This window comes from Osmerus eperlanus, chromosome 21, assembly GCF_963692335.1.
Source record: "Osmerus eperlanus chromosome 21, fOsmEpe2.1, whole genome shotgun sequence".
NCBI lineage: Eukaryota > Metazoa > Chordata > Actinopteri > Osmeriformes > Osmeridae > Osmerus > Osmerus eperlanus.
The window spans coordinates 13,069,819-13,088,027 of NC_085038.1; the positions used below are offsets into that span (position 1 = coordinate 13,069,819).

General features: G+C 40.7%; 3 protein-coding genes across 3 annotated transcripts; 1 reads left to right on the forward strand and 2 right to left on the reverse strand.

Moving 5' to 3' along the window:
- Positions 1-1,611: 1,611 nt before the first annotated feature.
- On the reverse strand, positions 1,612-2,800 carry il17a/f2 (interleukin 17a/f2). Its single transcript, XM_062447189.1, has 3 exons — positions 2,693-2,800; positions 2,227-2,414; positions 1,612-1,956 (listed from the first exon to the last, which is right to left on the reverse strand). Exons 1-3 carry the CDS (start codon positions 2,726-2,728, stop codon positions 1,731-1,733), a joined length of 450 nt encoding a protein of 149 aa, XP_062303173.1. The 5' UTR covers positions 2,729-2,800; the 3' UTR covers positions 1,612-1,730.
- Positions 2,801-5,782: 2,982 nt separating this feature from the next.
- On the forward strand, positions 5,783-8,541 carry il17a/f1 (interleukin 17a/f1). The gene is made up of 3 exons (XM_062446441.1): positions 5,783-7,174; positions 7,559-7,722; positions 7,895-8,541. The coding sequence occupies exons 1-3, from the start codon at positions 7,142-7,144 to the stop codon at positions 8,136-8,138; spliced, it is 441 nt and encodes a 146-aa protein (XP_062302425.1). The 5' UTR covers positions 5,783-7,141; the 3' UTR covers positions 8,139-8,541.
- On the reverse strand, positions 8,468-14,135 carry stmn4l (stathmin-like 4, like). The gene is made up of 7 exons (XM_062446433.1): positions 13,966-14,135; positions 11,265-11,331; positions 11,064-11,147; positions 10,539-10,744; positions 10,015-10,206; positions 9,835-9,852; positions 8,468-9,321 (listed from the first exon to the last, which is right to left on the reverse strand). Exons 1-7 carry the CDS (start codon positions 14,098-14,100, stop codon positions 9,313-9,315), a joined length of 711 nt encoding a protein of 236 aa, XP_062302417.1. The 5' UTR covers positions 14,101-14,135; the 3' UTR covers positions 8,468-9,312.
- Positions 14,136-18,209: the final 4,074 nt, after the last annotated feature.

The following is an 18,209-nucleotide window of genomic DNA, read 5'->3' on the forward strand; positions in this document are numbered from 1 at the left end:
GGGGAAATTGTAGGGTGTGCTTGCTTGCGTCGGTTGCACAGGGGTCCGTTTTTTAATGACATTTTTACAACTGATATTTCTGTATATTTTATCTAAAAATGCATAGGGCCTACTTATTATTTATAAAGATTACATAGATTTAAAAGCATCTCTTTTTTGCTGCTCATTTACAACTCAAAATACGAGTTAAGTGTAGAATGAAATATGATGTCTTCTCATTTCCCCTGCAAGAGGCAGCCTCATAGCTGAATCAACGAATACATTTGGCAGACCGGTGTAAAAATTGACCTAATCTCTATGACTTAAACGTCCTTTTAAGTTTTCCCTTCTCGTGATATTTTCAGGCATTTAGCCTACTCATATTGCATTCATTCATGAATAAAGAACCCCCTTTGAAGATTATTCTACGACGTTACCGGCAGTAGAAGATGGAATCGCGATTCAAACATTACCATCTGCTAACTGAAAAAATGCCCTCAAAAACGTAAATAAGCTTGACATTTATTTAGTGGAAAATCGCTCATTCATAAAAAGCTCACTGGTAGCGATCATTGTCAGTAACAACGCAAAATGCGATATAGCCCTGTGTGGAGAAGCTGCCCCGGTAAATTCTACTACGGTACAGTACTAGACTACTGTGTTCGTCTTGGTAGCGATTGCGTTGGTTGAATTCGATTGAACGTTCCGTTGTACGGTTTAGGCTGAAATTATTTTCATGAACAGATTTACAAAGTTTAGGCTGTGGCAATGAAGTTCAGGTTAGTGGTCAGAGACTTTTGATTTAAGTAAGGGGAGTGCCGAACATGTTCTGTCGCCGTTTGATTTCCTAAACAGCTGTGTAGTGTAGATGTTTTTGTAGTGTGTCTCGCGTAGGCTACAGCGTTGCAGTGAGCAACACTGGTTTGAAACCACAGGTAATGGTAATTTCACCAACAAATCGTTTACTAATGTCAGAATAAATCCCACAACGAAAATATATATGTGAGGAATGTTTATTTTAACGATTGAAAACAGATAACGCTAAATCATAGACTACTGTAGTATGTGTTGCCCGGGCAACACAGGCTAATGTCATGATGCTAATACGTCAGTGAAATAGTAGACTACTGTTTCCGAAAGTAGATGTACTTCCTTAATAATATCAGCTTATACTGTACATTACACATCACAATTGTGTGTCATATCACAAAGTAATAAATAGTTATCACCCTGGCCTCTTTGCTTGTGGCGTTTCTGCAGCTGCCTTGCAGTAAAGCTATAGTTAGCCTAGCTATCTCCCAAGTTAACAGATGCGAAACGAATGTTCTGCCAAAGGTAGTCACGCGTGTTTTCGTGACGTTAGTGACGTAGTGACGTTAGTAACGTCAGTGACTTTGGCTAGCAAATTAGCCACCGTTAGCTTCACTTTTCGCCACAAAAACTTAATTTCCACTTAAACCATACAACTGAACGTAAATTCCAATAGAAGCAACTCAATAATAATATATATATATATTATATATATTATATAATAATAATAATAATATATATGTGAGAGAACAAAGGTTGTGCTCTCGCCGAAGGCTTGAGCACACCCAATAAAGATGTCTCACAAGATTTGAATTCTGCAAACTTTATTGTCCATCCAATTTCCATGAGACAGGGAACTATCATGGTATTAATAAAATGATAAAAAATATATGATGACAAATAATAAATAAACTACAAGATCTCTTGATTAATTGTCCATCTCAGTTTGTCTGTGCCAACACACAAGTGCATCCCACAGACACTGATAGGTAGGATGTGCTGTAGCTATTGTTGTTTCCTGTTGGCTGCAGCACCAGCACCTTCTGCACAATGGGTGCACTGTTGTAACTGGCATAACCGAGAGAGATGGATGCATAACTGCAAGTAGTGGTACTGCACTCTGCCTCCCAGATTGTGGCAGGGATACGCCCCTTAAGAGTGCTGGATCTTGGAGAAGAAAAGAGGGGAGGAGGAGAGGTGGAGGCAGAGGAGAGATGAGACAGTGATGGGTAGCAGGAAGTGAGAGGAAGATAAGAAAGTATAAGAGGATGAGTGGGGTTATATTTAAATAAAGAAAAAAAAGGAAATGAATAGTTACATTAATACTGGGATTAAATAGACTGCTATTTTACTCTCAATTGATATGTTAGATCAGGAAGTTCATCAACAAGTAAAAAAAAAAAAAAAAGACTTTTGAACAGGTGTCAGGGAGCTCACTTCCAAGTCCAAGGAGAGAGGGACTGTGTATGGATGTTCCCGTTCCCCTCTGCGTCCTCGTACGAAGCCTGTTCATAGTTTGACGGGATGATTAGAGTTGCATCATATCTGTCTTTTTGTTGCTCACAGTCTTTCTCCCGATTGATGGCCTCCACTCTCAGAGCTAGAAAAATACAGCAGCACACAGCCTGATGGAAAACAAACAGACACACGTGCATTTTAAATAGAAATAGATTATATTACCATTACAATATTTGAGTAGACACTACACTGTGTAACGTCAAAGTATGATTAAGCTCGATCAGACAGGCTGATGAGAAGATGACTGATTATTTATTTATAGTAAAAAAAAAGACAAATCCAATTATCAAAATTAGAAGTGTACCCTTCCATTTCTGACCATTTCCAAATAAAACGCTTGATCAAACCTCAACTTCAAAAGGAATCCATTCAGTATTTATCTTACCAGGAACTTTGAGGCCTTGCTTCGGAGCATCATCATCTCTGCTGGTCACTTTCTTTCTGTCTCTCTTGTTTTATCTCAGGCTCTTCAGTACTTCACACTTCTCTACTCTGGTATTTATCTGGTGTATCAGGTGGTATGACAGAGACACATGATATTGGTTTGAATCTGATAAGAGGAGGCATCACTGATGGTGGGAAATGAAGATTTTTTTTTACAATACAGAAGAGATCTGGTGCCTGCAAGATCTTATCTACCAAGATGCTAAACAGGTGACCTTATAAAGGTGTGTCTGTTTCTTTCCATGAATCAAAACACAATTCCAGTGGCACCCCTTTTACCCCACCTTTTGCAATTTATCCCTGGTTATCTATAAAGTGAATGGTAAATGCTTTGCAGAGTAGATTAGAATGTAACCAAAAATAGAGCCTGGCATTTAATTCATTTTCAAAGGGAAGTGAAAAAATGCTGCATGCGTCATTCATTTAATGTTTCAAACTTATCAGTAGCCACTAGTTATGTTTTGCATAATTTAACTGAATATCACTTTGACACCAACACATTAACTTGACTTATGTGCTAAATGGTCATGTGACCACAATTTCACATTGAATGAAAAAATTTTTGTGGCCAGAAAGGGACTTGACGTAACAGGGAGGAAGGTTGATGGGCTTAGGGAGGACAACGGATCAGTCCCCAAAAAAGGATAAACTTTCATAAAAATTGAACTCACCCCAAATACACTAAACTAGAAATCTGTATTGCATCTGATCCAAGTTTACCAGGTAGTCTAGTCATTGTTAGAGTTATTTGTATGCCTGGGACTGGTGAACCACAGGACATCACACTAAAACAATCTCTCAATCTTCCCTGCATCACCACTAAACGAAACGTCCTCGATAGATCCTTTGACAGATACGCCTCTCCCTTCAAATGTGCTTGTTCTTGTCAGCACTTGCCTCCACAGTAGCAACCCAAAGACTGAAGTCATCTTGGCCGCTGTCCTCATTCACTCAGAGCTGCAGTTGCCTCCCACACATGGGGTCTTTAAACTATTCACCACTCCTGGAATTAGTCAAATATATCTGTCTAGTTTGTCAGATAGATTTGAAATTTATGAGGGTTAAAATATTTTATTTTTGGATCTGGCAAAAACAATTATTTCACTCAACTGGGAGTATGTCTTACAATATGATGAAGCCCATCTGAGGACATAAACTGGTTAAGGTGTGTACTGTGCAACTGTGCAAATGCTGACCTGGGCAAAATAGATAATAGTTGATTTAGTAACTCAATGTGATGTTATTGTCCCAAAAGTGAGAACTTGTGAGATCAGATGAGATGACACACAAATGTATTTATATTTTTTTCAGTTTACCTTTAGTAAAATGTAATTGTTCTGTGAATGCCAGTTCATGTGAAAATAAATTAACTATAGTAACTAATTACTTATTGGCCACACCACAATCAATGAATTAGCAATTAAAAACTTCACACAGGCACAAGTGTCTCTCTTTTCATCTGTTGGGCTCACTGTAAACTGAGTGAACTCCTGCTTACCCTCTTTTAGACCCACCTTTCTGTGGTGATGTCACGTCCTATCTTTGAGGTTTTTCAGAGAGCTCTGAGGTGTGGTGAAGCGTGAGAGTTGTCAGGGTGCAGCTCTACAGAGTTTCTGACGTTCGCTCCACCTCGCTCGGTGAGGCCTGCCACTAACACGGTCGGGAAAGATGATCAGCATTTTTCTGACCTCTTTTCATCTGGAGAGAGGAAGGATGTTGCACGCATGCATTGAAATCAAATAAAATGCGCTGGAAATGTATATATTTGTATAATGTTTGTCATTATTATCAATATTGTTGTTGTAATTATAATGAGAACAATAATAAGAATAATATGTCAACAATAATAAGAACCAATACAATAGCAGTTATAATAATAATCTTAGTAACAATTAAGAAATTCAACAAAAGGAAATGTCTGACTTCACAATCCTGTTCGTTAAATCTCATCCAGTTTAAACGTGTTAACCTGTTAGGGTTGCATTTCCCACACTGTGCAAATACATTATAAGTGAATGTGTAATAAAACTTACAGTACAAAATATTTATAACTAACAACAAAGGACATCAAGCATATCACTATAAGAACGGCTTCTGAAGCTCTGCTGGGGTTTGGGTTGGTGGAGAAGGAAGAACAAATGAAAGAAGTAGGGGAGGAAGTGGAGAAGAAGCCACAATAAGATCTACCTCATACATTCCTGGATGTCTGGAGAGTAGAAACTCCCTGGTGGGTTATATGTTAAACCCCTAGGTGCATCCAGTTATGAAGATATGAGTAATTTGGTTTATCTCTGTTGCTCCACATAGTGTGTAATGCGAAGACAACAAAAGAAGAGAGACAGGAAGAGAGAAAGTCCTAGAAAGTTGTATTGATCAAAGACATTATTCTTACCACGGAGTAACCCACTTCCACAACGTGTCATATCTCTGTGAATCATGATGACTGGTGAAATTAGAATTGCTGATGCTTGCAAATAATACATTTCAATAAAAGTGATTCAATCTTAATCCCTAATCCAAATCAGTTAACAGATAGTTTATTGATTATTTTGTTTGTTTCATCTGCAGGTTTATGAGAGTGTATTTTGGCACAGAAATAGGAAATGTTTGTATTACGAGGTAATAGATCAAAAACATAATTTTTGCTTTGTATACGTGACTTTAAGTGTCATTACTACATACCTACCACATCCCTACGTAGTAGATACATAGTAGGTATGCTGTTCCTGTGTGGTTGCAATGCTGTAATGTGTCTACCTACGTAGGTAAATGCTCCTATATAAAATTGATCTATTCAAGAATCCCCCTGTGCCATTGTGTGTATTGTTATCAAAAACACTATTTTCAATGCTAAATATGATCCTGTTAAAGATCCTCAAATTCGGTCTCATCATCTGCTGGAAACTAATTGTTCTGACAGTCAATGTTGCAAAGATGGAAAGTCATGGCGGGGGCGGCACGACAGCATCAAAACAGGTCACAAGTTCCGGGTGTAATGAATCAGCTCAGTGAACCCTACCTTAATAACCTCTCGAGATGCAGCATTTTTTATGTTTACATTTGACATAAAAATGTGTGTGTTTGGATCTAATAAACGTATTTTGAAAAAGTTGTTATAGTCATACATTGATAACTTAATTAATTAACCAAGATCACATGGCTATTTCTGAGTTTTTTCTAATTAGTTACATCAAGTTAGTTTATGACATTATGAGAAAGCCCAAGATGTCCTCTTATTTTAAGATGAATGACCAAAATGTTTGTACTATGTAAAGTAGTTTTTACATAAAATGGTATGACCTCCAATATTTACACACAAAATACTACTGATGTATTGTACTGTTGTTCATAAGAGTCTGGAAGCCTAACCCCTCCAATAGTCAGGTAGTCCCCAGTAGTATCCCTTAATCCCAGTTAATAAACAATACTGGAGCTAAACCATGCTGGTACTAGACCAAGGTTCGTTACAGAGGTATATGACATGAAAGTATTCTTATTAGAATAGAGATATGATTTACACATTAAGGGACTGAATCGTTGGTTACATTGCAGTGGGTGAGAGAAGTGCATCCAAGTATTTGACAATAGTAAAAAATACAGGTATGGTTGAAATGAAGCTGAAAGGTGTGATCATGACCTGATCAGAGCATCCCTCCAACAATCACATTTGTTGAATTCTAACTAAAGAATCAGACTATTTTGCCCAATGTACAATAGATAAAGATTGTTTTTAGAGAGAGAGTAGAGTAGTAAAAAAGTAGTTAAAGCAACGCATAGAAATAAGAATTAACTGAGGTTTTGTCACTTTGAGGGGGATCGGCCGAGCTCCAAGAAGCCTGGTTTAGACCCGGATTCATTAGCCACATCCAGAGTCTTCTGCCTGGATCACTCACTCTCATTCGCTTACTTAATTTCTCCATTCTTTCAAGTAAAACTAAAACACACATCCAGTTAGTTTTGTTTTCTTTGAACTTCTACAATTTTTTTTCAGTCGGTAGTAGAATCTTAGGATCATGCCATACCAGGCATCCCAGTGCTACACTCAATACAGTTATAGGTGGAGATGTTTCAATAGAGTTCATCTTTCTCTCATCTGTGTCATTAGTCATTTCATTGTAGTTTGCTTGTAAGAAGAGGATGAAAGAGTAAAAAAGAGGCTGCCAGGATGCTGCATCAGAGGAAATTAGTGATGTGCACAAACACATACACACTTACACAGACATACACAATCGTACAGACACACGCGCACACTCACTCACACCCACACACCAAAGTATAAATCTGTCAGAGCGTCACATCAGTGTCAGTAGAGCTCATTTAACCGAGATAGAAGACCACAACATCAACCTACAGTCACCCATCATCTGTTGGACAGACTAAGTTATACACCATGTACTTAGCTTCCAACCTCTACACTGTAATGGTGAGTGCTTACTTATATTGTTTTGTTTTGTGCGACTTGCGTGTGTGTGATGAGCTCTTAGGTTTATACCATTTATAACATCAATACTGGAGATAGATTGTAACAATGCTTGTAGAGGAAGTACATTTCTACCTTCACAGCAGTACCAAGCTCTACTGTCTATTAAACAGTCAGTACACAAAAGTAATTGAAGTACATTGGATTTCCAGATTTCCTCACCCAAAAATCTAGCCTGGTAAATAGTAAATGATCCAGATGTGCTGTCTGCTTGTCCTGATGACTATTTTCAGACGTTTCCCTTCAGTGTCTGGGACACCAACCTTCATTGTAAATGTGAGTGTCTTCAGATGTTCAGAAAAGCAACCTTTGTCTCCTCTCCCCCAGGTGTTGTGTGGGGTGGTAATGACGATGTTTGGGGCCGAGGCTGCCCCCCATGCTCCCCCACTGGGGGACAAGACAGTGACGTTGGTTCTGGACTCCAAGATCATTCTTCCAAGTCATCCTGTCAGACCCCTCCATGACCACTCAATCTCCCCATGGACTTACAAGTAGGACCACACACACACACACACACACACACCCACACACATAAAAAAACACTAATAATTTCAAGTTTTCCCCACCCCTCTCTTTCTCTCTTCCGTCTCTATATTTCTGTCTCTATATCCCTCTCTACGTATACCCCCCCCCCCTCTCTCTCTCTCTTCCACAACCCTTCAGCACTACCCATTACAAGGATCTCTATCCGCCCACTATCCATCAAGCTCATTGTTCACTCAACGGCTGTCTGGACAAGGAGGGACGTGAGAACCTCACCTTTGAGTCCAAACCCATTCTGCACCAGATCCTGGTCCTACGCAGGGTATTGGGGACCATCGGAGTCAACTACCGCTACCGCCTGGAGACCATGGTGATCCCTGTGGGTTGTACCTGCGTCAATCCAAGCATCAAGGTCCAACAGTAGGCTGAAAGCGAATACACCCTGACCCTGTTGGTCATATATGGAATGAATTTTAGGTTAATTTATTCTAATGTTGGAATTTTTCTGGGGCTTCACAGATCAACTGTGGACCAGAATACAGGTATTCTGAACTCAAGTACAATAGGTAGTATAATGACAAAATTATTTAATACTAAGAATGCATCTATAACGTTTGGGAGCGTTCTATGGTTTTTAATTTGCTTTGTGAACTGTCCTAAACACCCTGTATTTGTGGGTTATTTTTGTTAATTTATTTGTATTCATTATTTGTACAAAGTAAAGATGAACTTGAACAAATGAAATCTTTACTTTCTAACCCAAAACAATAATGTATTGTGTAATAATTGTTTGTATTTATTAATGGGCTATTTAAGTTGTATTCATATTTCCTTTAAGTATTTATTAAATAAAGACTTTCATTTCAATGCAAATATTTTTATTTTACTTTTGGCATCTAAAATATAGTACAATTTGTATATAGTCACACACAGGCACCCTGTCCATAACATTTCTGGAGACAGGAATCCAGTTCAGAAATCTAACTTATAATGAAAGATATATTAAAACCTAGCCTGCAGGTATTAGCTCAAAGCACATTGTTTCATATTAGTATGCCCGCACACACACACACACACATATTCACACACACACACACACACATGCACAAGCTCACATATGGACACACGCACACACATAACATGCACACAGTTACACACACACGCGCATTCATTGGCACTGTTGGCACATCAGCAAAGCAGATAGATTTCTGAGTGGTCCTTAAGTGAAGATGAAGGTATCAATCAGAACCTTTACACTTTTCCCAGTCTTTAGAATGCCTTGAAATGTATCCAGTAGGTCTTTAGAATGTATTTGAAGGTCTTTGTGGAATTGGTGTGATCCTAGATGCAGGCACTTGGACCAATTCCTAAACACGAAAGTATCGCGCCTCCATCTCCAGCTCTCGTCTCTTTTTTTCTCTTTGTGAGAGCTGCTGTGATGAGATGAAAGTCATCCTTCTCTCTAACCCTGGCCTGTCCTGGCCTTCCAAAAAACACAGGGCCTTCCCGTGGTTACGGTAACCGCGGTAACAACTCATATGAGAGGCTTCCGTAAAATGGTTTCCATGGAATGTTCAGCTTGTGTTGTGATCAGGCCATCAGGACACCTAGGACACAGAGAGACACAAACTGTTAGTTTCATCTACAGGCCCTCATGTTAACATATCAAACTGATGAACAGACTGAGATTCTAGATACAATAGTGGGGTCATGAAAGAGATTTTTTTTTTCAATATCTAAGCTAGCACTTAGATCTATTCACAGGAAGTGGGGATAACAGGAAATGACAAACCGAATCAAGTACGTTTTTACATACGAGGAACTACGAATGCTTTGGTAGACATGATGTGTTTAAGGTCTTCCAGGTGAACTATATGTATCTGATCTTTCTATTGTATTCAAACGTATTCACTTATGCAATACTAGACTTTATTCTTGATTAACGGTAGTAAATAGTAGTATAGTTTATTCTGAAGCAGACACTTGTGACTTAACATCACTTTTTATCACAAAGGAAACAATTCTTTCTCTGAAGGGCTCCATAGGTTTTCCTTTCATCCCTTTGTCTCTCCTTGCTTCATCTCCTTTTAAACACTCCTCTCCTTCTTGTTTGCCCTCACCTCCACAGAGTGCTTGTCCTGAAAGAGAAAAACACACTTGTTAATTCTGTGTTCCATATCTGCCTTTATATGTAAGCAAAATAAGGTAAAGTAGATTTGACTTTCAAAAGAAGAGACAAAATCAAAGCAAGATGAAAAGCAAAGACAAGTGACATGGGGGAGGAAGGTTTATATAGTTACCTTGTCCTGCAGGCGCCCCAGCATGGCAGAGATGTGTGCCTGCCGTTTCTCCTTGTTGGCCTCCATGCGTTGCTCTAGACGCTCCTTAGCCAGGCGGACAAAGTTGTTGTGTTCCTCCACAGCCTTCTGGGCCACCTCCCACTCATGTTCACGCTTCTCAGCCAGGTGCTTCAAAAACTCTGCCTCCTGACACTAAAACGGGGTGACAGAGAGAGGAGGAGAGGAGGAGAGTGGGGGAGGAAAGAAGGACATAGAAGGGAGACAGAGAGGCAAGGGGAGGAAGAGAGTGGAGGGAGGATAGAGAGGAGGGGCGAGAGTTTATGGCTCATGTTGTTCATGAATGGTTACAGGGGCATTCAAACTGTCTCTTCCTTCTATCCTGTCCTCTCACATCTCCTCCTCTATCCTCTTCTCCTCTCCTCTTCACAACATTTCTCCCCTTATGTCTGTCCTGTTCTCTCACATCTCCTTGAGTATCCTCCTCCCATAACCTCACCTCTCCCCTTCTCCTCTCCTCTCCTCACCTTTCTCCTTTCCTCTGCTGCATCCAGTTTCCTTTGGATGTCTTCAAGGGAGGGTTCCCTGCGTGGGGGTGTGGTAGCACGGAGCTCTGGCCCTCCATCAAAGGATGGAGGCTTTAGGATGACCTCGAAGGCCTGGCCGGACGTACGCTTGTTCAGCTCAATCACCTCCATGTCCCTGATGATGCACAGGTTCAGATCCACCACACCTGCAGGGGGCAATGGAGAGAGAGAAAGTGAGAGAAATAGAGAACAAGAGAGAGTAAAAGAGAGAGCGAGAGAGAGAAAAGAGTGGAACAGTGAGAGAGAGAAAAAAAGAGCATGGCAAAGAGAGGAAAATAATGTATTTAGAAGACTTCTTAATTGATTCATCAACTCATATTGAACGTAACACATAAAATGGCCAACCTGCTTATTGATCATTCAATAAATACAAAAGAAAAAAAAAATCTGTGATTAATTAGCTTAATGAAAGGATGGATTGTAATGTTATATGTACAAGGTGAGTGAAATCAAAAGACAGCTCACCTTTCTTGTTTGGGGTCTTTTCTTTGGGTGCAGGTAATATGCAGGAGCAGAAGAGAGACACCAGAGGGAGCTCTCGCATCTTGGCTGAACAGAAGACGCCAGTCAGCACTGAATAATACATAGTACCTTGCTACATTGTCTTTCAGACCCCAACCCCCACCCCCCTCTCTATCTCTTTCAAACACACATTCACAGATTTACCTGATAGAGTCATTGTGTTTCTGCTAACTGGCTTCCAAAGACCTGAAGAAATCAAACTGTTCTCTCTCTGAGGGAACACAGAAAAAGTGATTGTTAAAATAATCCATTCCACCCATTCATCCATCCATCTACCAGTCAGCAGATTATGTTGCCATCCAAACATAAATTACATTTGTTCTCCACTGCCAAAATGTGTGCAATTAATCAAAGCTTTGATGTTGTAAGAATAGTAATCTTGGATGGATAATAGGAAAATGCTTGATATTCAGCAAGCATCAACACTGTACTGTCTTCCGCAGTTCACATAAACACATTCATATGACCTGTCAGGCCAGATTCCAGGCTACTATTGTGGGCCCATCAGTGGTGGTTTTAGCTTTTATGGCTCCCTGGGCGAACCCCTACCACCCACCCACCCCCATCCCTAACCACCATTCTGCACTAATTGTCATTTTTATTCAGAAATTTTGAACAACACAAATAAATAATTTTAACATTAAAAACTATTTGATCCCCCAACACTGTTGATCAGGAGTCAAGACTAAACCAATTCACCCTGGTGGTGGGCAGACTGGTTTGATATTATTCTTAACGATTTCACACCAACCCCCCACAAATGTTACAATATGTTTGTAAAACTGTGGGCCTATATTCACAATATGATGAATGAATTGTTGCTTATTTGGTAGCATTTTGTAATGTGTCAGATTTTACTAATTGCATGACTGTACAAAGTTAGAGGTGCGCTATTTGATAGATTCCCCCATTCCCCCTACCTCGGGCTTCCAGTGGGGAGACCTGAGGCCTACATATCCCCTCCCCCCTCCCCCTCTCGTACTTCTGAGTGGGAGACCTGCAGGCAGCCTGCCTAGCTCCCAAACTAGATTCAGGGCGCCCACAACGACCAGGTGAATTGACCCACAGTCCCACACGGTGACATTATATCATTTTGACGTGACGTGCAAATGAGCGATAGAAAAACTGATGTGCAAACTTCACCATTCCCCCCCAAAAGATCTGCGGTCGGCTTGTGTCGTTCCCGGCAAAATATGGCACCCTATGCCGAAATCCGCCACTGGGGCCCACACAGTATACATAAAACACTTCTCCTTACTACACAGAACGTCCGCACTCACAAAGAGAGTAAAAGGGGTGAGAAGAAAAGAGTAAGACAATGTATGGAGGGAAGGAAATTAAAACAAGACCAAAAGGTGGAGGAGAAGAGAGGCTAATGAAAAATCATACTCATAAGAGTTAATTTGCCTTGTTTTATTGTCTTCTGTTTTGACTGAAAATACAGCCATCTCAACACAATGATGTTTCTTCCTTCCTCTACTGCATCTATCACAGGCTCTCTCTCTGTCACTTCCTTTATGTCTTGCTCTCTCACTTTTTTCTCTGCCTTTTTTATCTATTTTTCCCTGTCTCTCTCTCTGTGCCCCCTCACACATTCACGGAAAGCACACAAGCCCACACACTCCCTCTGAAACTCAGACTCACATTGACATTATTTTCTTCTACCTCAGTTATGTGTGTCATGGCAGTGTGTGTGTCAGTGTGATGCATATTAATGGTGTGTGCTTGTAGGGATGTGAATGTTAGTGTGTGTGTTGGTAGTGAGTGGATATTCATGCACAGCAGAGAGAGGAAGCCAGCCTACACAGGAAGAGTAGGAGGCTGTGTGGGGCTGGCTACACACTATCATATTAACACGCTCCAACACACCCACACCCACAACTTTAATCAATGCATCCTACAGATTCAACTAATTCCTGCTAGAATTATTTAGGGTCATTTACGAAGTAACCCAGTGCAGTAACTGCATAATATAATTAATCTGATAAAACCTTCTTTATTTGTCACATTGCAACAAACACATCTTCTGAATATACAGAGAATAATGTGTTAATTTAGGGAGTCAGGTGGCTGAGCGGTGAGGGAATTGGGCTAGTAATCCGAAGGTTGCCAGTTCGATTCCCGGTCATGCCAACTGACGTTGTGTCCTTGGGCAAGGCACTTCACCCTACTTGCCTCGGGGGAATGTCCCTGTACTTACTGTAAGTCGCTCTGGATAAGAGCGTCTGCTAAATGACTAAATGTAAATGTAATTTAGCAGATGCTTCTATGCAAAGTGACATACTGGGGGTATTTGAACCTGGGAGCTCTTGATCTGAAGTCAAATGCTCTGACCACATAACTTAACCCTGCCATTTTGCAATGCAATGTAACAAATCAACAACAAAATTATATCCAAAACAACAGTCCACCAGACTGGTTTGATAAATTCGAATCCAAGATTTTCTTTTTTACAATTTTCTCATCATCACAACAATTCATTTATTAACTCTATTTTGCACAGCCTCTATCTGTACTAACAATGTATATGTGTGTAATGACCTGAGGAAGAGCACAGCTCTTTAATGACAAGACACAAACAGCGGAACTCCATCAAGCTCTCTGGCTGCAAAGCCGATGATGTCATCAATTGTGTTGCTCTGTAGCAGTGAGGATCTCCATACACAAATCTCACATCCTTTAACTCCATTACAAACTACCTCAGTCCTGGTATTCAGTATTAAATACAATCTACAAAATGTCTCTGCACAATAAAAACATAAGTAATTTGTTGTCTGTGTATGAAATTTCAAAAGAAACATTTTATTGTATCCTATCACTTAACCTCTGGTTTTGCAGTACTTACCTTGGTATGTAAAAATGCTGATGATACTCTATGTCCTGGCTTACTTTGTCCTCTCTCTCCCCTCTCTCTGTTGAGCTTCTGTTTGCTGTACCAGCTCACAGCATCAGCACCACAACCAGCCCGGCAGCATGACATCACCTACCAGAGCTCCTATTGGTGGGGCAAAACTGCTCCCTGATAGGCTGTAGAGCTGCTGGAGGAAAGAGGGAGAGTGGGCAATGGGGGAAGGGGGTTGGGGTGTGTGTGCTGGCAGTGGAGGGGGTGAGTGGGTGCGTGCGTGCAAGGAATTAACCCTTTGTCTGCTGCTAACTGTGAAGTATGATGCAGCCCAGTCTAACAGATAGAGCAGAAGAGACAGTAGTACATGCAATCTGCATTAACACAAACAATCTAAAGGAAGATTCGTGAATTGTGGTTATTTCCTTCATCTTTACGGACGCACCCGTGGTGGGTGTTCTGTGTTTTATCATTCTAATGTACAGTATTTCTTTGTTAGTGCATTTCTTCACTGTGCTTTGATTAAAAAAATGCTGCAACATCTTGTTGCAACAAAATAGATATTGTTCTTGTTTAATTGTACTTTGTGAAATAACATCTATACAGGTTGATTGTACATCAACATATTGCTTAAAGCAATTAACTTTGGACTTTATTGGACTTTACGATTAATCTGGGCAAATAAAGACATGGAAGATGAGGGAAATCTATCATAGTATTTGCATGTTTTTCTCGTCAATGAACAAACAAATAACAAACAACTGTATTGTGATTATTAATCAGGTTCAATGTAGGATTCAATATATTCTTATTGTGCCATGACAGTTTCTCATACCTGCAAATATCATGAGTTTATTTGTATACATGTCAAAATGTTATCCTATACAAAGAATGTAACCATGTTCATACTGGTTTGGACTGGATTGTTCAGTCAGGTCTAACATCGGTAAATGTCAGATCTAAAATTATCCAGTCAGTTGGAACTCTTACTCATCATCTTCTGTTCCAGGGATTATAAAACACTGGATGACTAGGCTGCATTCATGTCACCAGCACACACACACACACACACACACACACACACACACACACACACACACACACACACACACACACACAGTGACTGGGATTAGCTATCAGCTGTCTCTCCGTTGAAACTGTCAGTTGCAATGAGAATCAATCTGCTGCTGTGGGGAACGGCCAGGTTCTCAGGGGTTCTGATGGTACCTTAGGTTACAGTGTGAATGAATGCTGCTACACTATATTTCCTACCACTGCCTAAAAGCATACTTTGAACCCAATGAAAATTAAAGTTGTTTAAGTGTTTTGGGAATCGTTAACTATAATGTGTATATGTGGGGAGTGAGCAGAGCTGGAGGACTAGTTGGAGAGAATGAGGGGGCTTCTAGGAGGGTTCCCTATAGGAACAATTTGTCAGTCAAGAGGATGTGATAGTTGTTGGTGGTCATTTGATTTGTACCATTGAACCCAAGAAAAAAGCAATTGTATTCCTGCAATAGGGCAAGGATAGATACATTTTCCACACTGCACCATTAAACTGGAGATACCATAAGACTACATGTCCCATGGTGCACTGAGGTAGGAACAATTCCTGGAAGAGAACATTGAGTGCTTTCTGATTCTGAGAGCACCATAGTGAGGCCTTAAAAGACGCACAGACAAATACACATAAAGCGAGAAAAAAAGCAAATGGCAGAAAATAAATATTTACAAAAATATTTGTACCATTGAACCCAAGAAAAAAGCAATTGTATTCCTGCAATAGGGCAAGGATAGATACATTTTCCACACTGCACCATTAAACTGGAGATACCATAAGACTACATGTCCCATGGTGCACTGAGGTAGGAACAATTCCTGGAAGAGAACATTGAGTGCTTTCTGATTCTGAGAGCACCATAGTGAGGCCTTAAAAGACGCACAGACAAATACACATAAAGCGAGAAAAAAAGCAAATGGCAGAAAATAAATATTTTGGGAAAAAGTCACCATACTAGAAATATAAAGGTAAAATCACAAGGATTTCGTCATTTTGTCAAATATTGTAGGAAGTTGAGAAATCAAATACACAAATTTGTGTAAAGTTATTGATAGATTTCATAATTACTAATATTGTATTTATAAGTCATGATAGTTGAAATATATAGGGTGGGGAACAGCAAGGCAGCAGTTCAGTGTTTTGAATCAAATAAATGCATGATCAACAATGCTGGTGTGAGAGGAGAAGGGATGATCCTTTCATTGTCTGGTCAGCTTCAGATGCAATGTGTGACACCGGCACCAACACACACAAATACACTCATTTGATATTCTTCTCACCAGCCTAGATGATGTAATGCAGCTGAAGGCCATCAGAGGAGACATGTGCACACAGAGAGAGAGAGAGAGAGAGAGAGAGAGAGAGAGAGAGAGAGAGAGAGAGAGAGAGAGAGAGAGAGAGAGAGAGAGAGAGAGAGAGAGAGAGAGAGAGAGAGAGAGAGAGAGAGAGAGAGAGAGAGAGAGAGAGAGAGAAGGAAGAGAGAGGAAGGGTAGAAAGGGTGGTGAGGAGTGGGAGAAACAAAGAGGGGAAAAGGGAATGGTTTGTGAGGACTGTAGCAGGAAGGAGGGGTAGGAAGAAGAGAGAGAGAGAGAACTATCGCTGTGCTCTCACACATGCAAAAGCAGCAGGGTGAAGGTAATCCCCCTTCATTCTAGATGCACAGAGGCACATCTGCACACAGATCTGGAGTGAGATGAGCTCACTCCCTCCATGCAGCTGGCAACGCCCCCATACCTAATAACACAATACATTATTCATGAACCTCTAGCGCTATCTCTGTGAAATAGCAAGTAATGCTTACCCCTCTCATCTCTCTAAATACTTGTCTAAATACTCTCTGTCTCCTTGTCTTTAAGCTCCCATTTACTCAATCATTCTCCCCCCTCTCTCCAACTGTCATTTAAGGTTGCATGCATCTTAACTGAAACTCAGGATTTCTAGGAACCTCTCTCTCTTGGACTGGTATGACATAAAAGTGACATCATTTAACCTCACTTCAAAGCCAGAGACCAATGATGTCATCATAATGGGTCATGCATTTAATGAGAGGATGAATCATCCACTGTGTGAGGCCTGACTATTAGGCCACATGACCACTGTTTAAATAGATAACACTTTCTAAATCCCCAGACAGGGAAATGTTGGTGTTTCAAAAACAGAGAGAGCAGCAAAAGATACAGATAATCCAGTAATGAATAGAAAAAACTAATACAATAAATGTTCACAAAACATAACAAACATAGCTCTATAGGTCTACAGTACAAACAAACAATTACAACATTCAAGCAATGAGTGTGTTTACATGCACACTAATACGCCGATCATAACCCGATAATGGCAATAATGCGATTATTAAACTGATCATGTGAACATCTTTATCTGATTTCCAAAGTCGGGGTAAAATCTTAATCGGCGTATTCATAACCTGATAAAGACACCTGGATTTTTGCCCAATCTTTCGATTCCTTTCCAGCTAGCAAAATGAACAACCCCGAAAGTTATCAGGACGCTATCCCCTAAGTCAGTGGTTCTCAACCCTGGTCCTCAGGCACCCCCTGTCCTGCATGTTTTAGATGTTTCCCTGCTCCAACACACCTGATTCAAATGAATGGGTCGTTATCTAGTTATGCGGAAGCCTGTTAACGACCATTCATTTGAATCAGGTTGTTGGAGCAGGGACAATACCCCCAGAAATAAGAAATGAGCGTAGCAAGTTCAGGCATGGCACTCGGGCAGCACGCGCTATATCACCCATCGCCGTGTTCTCAGCCCATAGGCTTAGCTTGATAGGCGGCGCTATAAAGTCGCACACATGCACGCACACGCATCCTCGATTACCTTTGTGTTCTGCGCTTCTGCCATTGCTGGTAGCGCCCCGTTCTCTGTGTTGTGTTGGCCTGTCTGTCGCTCGCGTTTCCCTGTCCGTCTCTTCGGTCTCGGACGGCGTGTGCGTGTTTTGGGGATCTGAACGAAGGTTTTGAGCTGCTTCCTGATGATTCTCCATCCGAGGAGCCCTGCACCGATGGGGTCGGTGGAAACTCGGGGTGCCGAGTCAGGCGCAGTTCCCGTTTGGCCTTATCGGCCAACATTAAGGACTGTCCGTTGTACAACATGGGGTTCGGCCACTAGGAGCTGTTTGTTCCTCGAGTGCGGCAAGGCCGTTCCATCCACTCCCCTGCATGCTGCC

Coding starts and splice junctions, on each gene's coding strand:
- stmn4l (XM_062446433.1), bottom strand. CDS start 14,100: ATGTCATGCTGCCGGGCTGGTTGTGGTGCTGATGCTGTGAGCTGGTAC. Junction 11,332..13,965: donor CAGCATTTTTACATACCAAG/GTAAGTACTGCA, acceptor GTGTTCCCTCAG/AGAGAGAACAGTTTGATTTC. Junction 10,207..10,538: donor CAGCAGAGGAAAGGAGAAAG/GTGAGGAGAGGA, acceptor ACCCCGTTTTAG/TGTCAGGAGGCAGAGTTTTT.
- il17a/f2 (XM_062447189.1), bottom strand. CDS start 2,728: ATGATGATGCTCCGAAGCAAGGCCTCAAAGTTCCTG. Junction 2,415..2,692: donor GCAAGGCCTCAAAGTTCCTG/GTAAGATAAATA, acceptor GTTTTCCATCAG/GCTGTGTGCTGCTGTATTTT. Junction 1,957..2,226: donor CTCTCTCCTTGGACTTGGAA/GTGAGCTCCCTG, acceptor TTCTTCTCCAAG/ATCCAGCACTCTTAAGGGGC.
- il17a/f1 (XM_062446441.1), top strand. CDS start 7,142: ATGTACTTAGCTTCCAACCTCTACACTGTAATG. Junction 7,175..7,558: donor CCAACCTCTACACTGTAATG/GTGAGTGCTTAC, acceptor CCTCTCCCCCAG/GTGTTGTGTGGGGTGGTAAT. Junction 7,723..7,894: donor ATCTCCCCATGGACTTACAA/GTAGGACCACAC, acceptor ACAACCCTTCAG/CACTACCCATTACAAGGATC.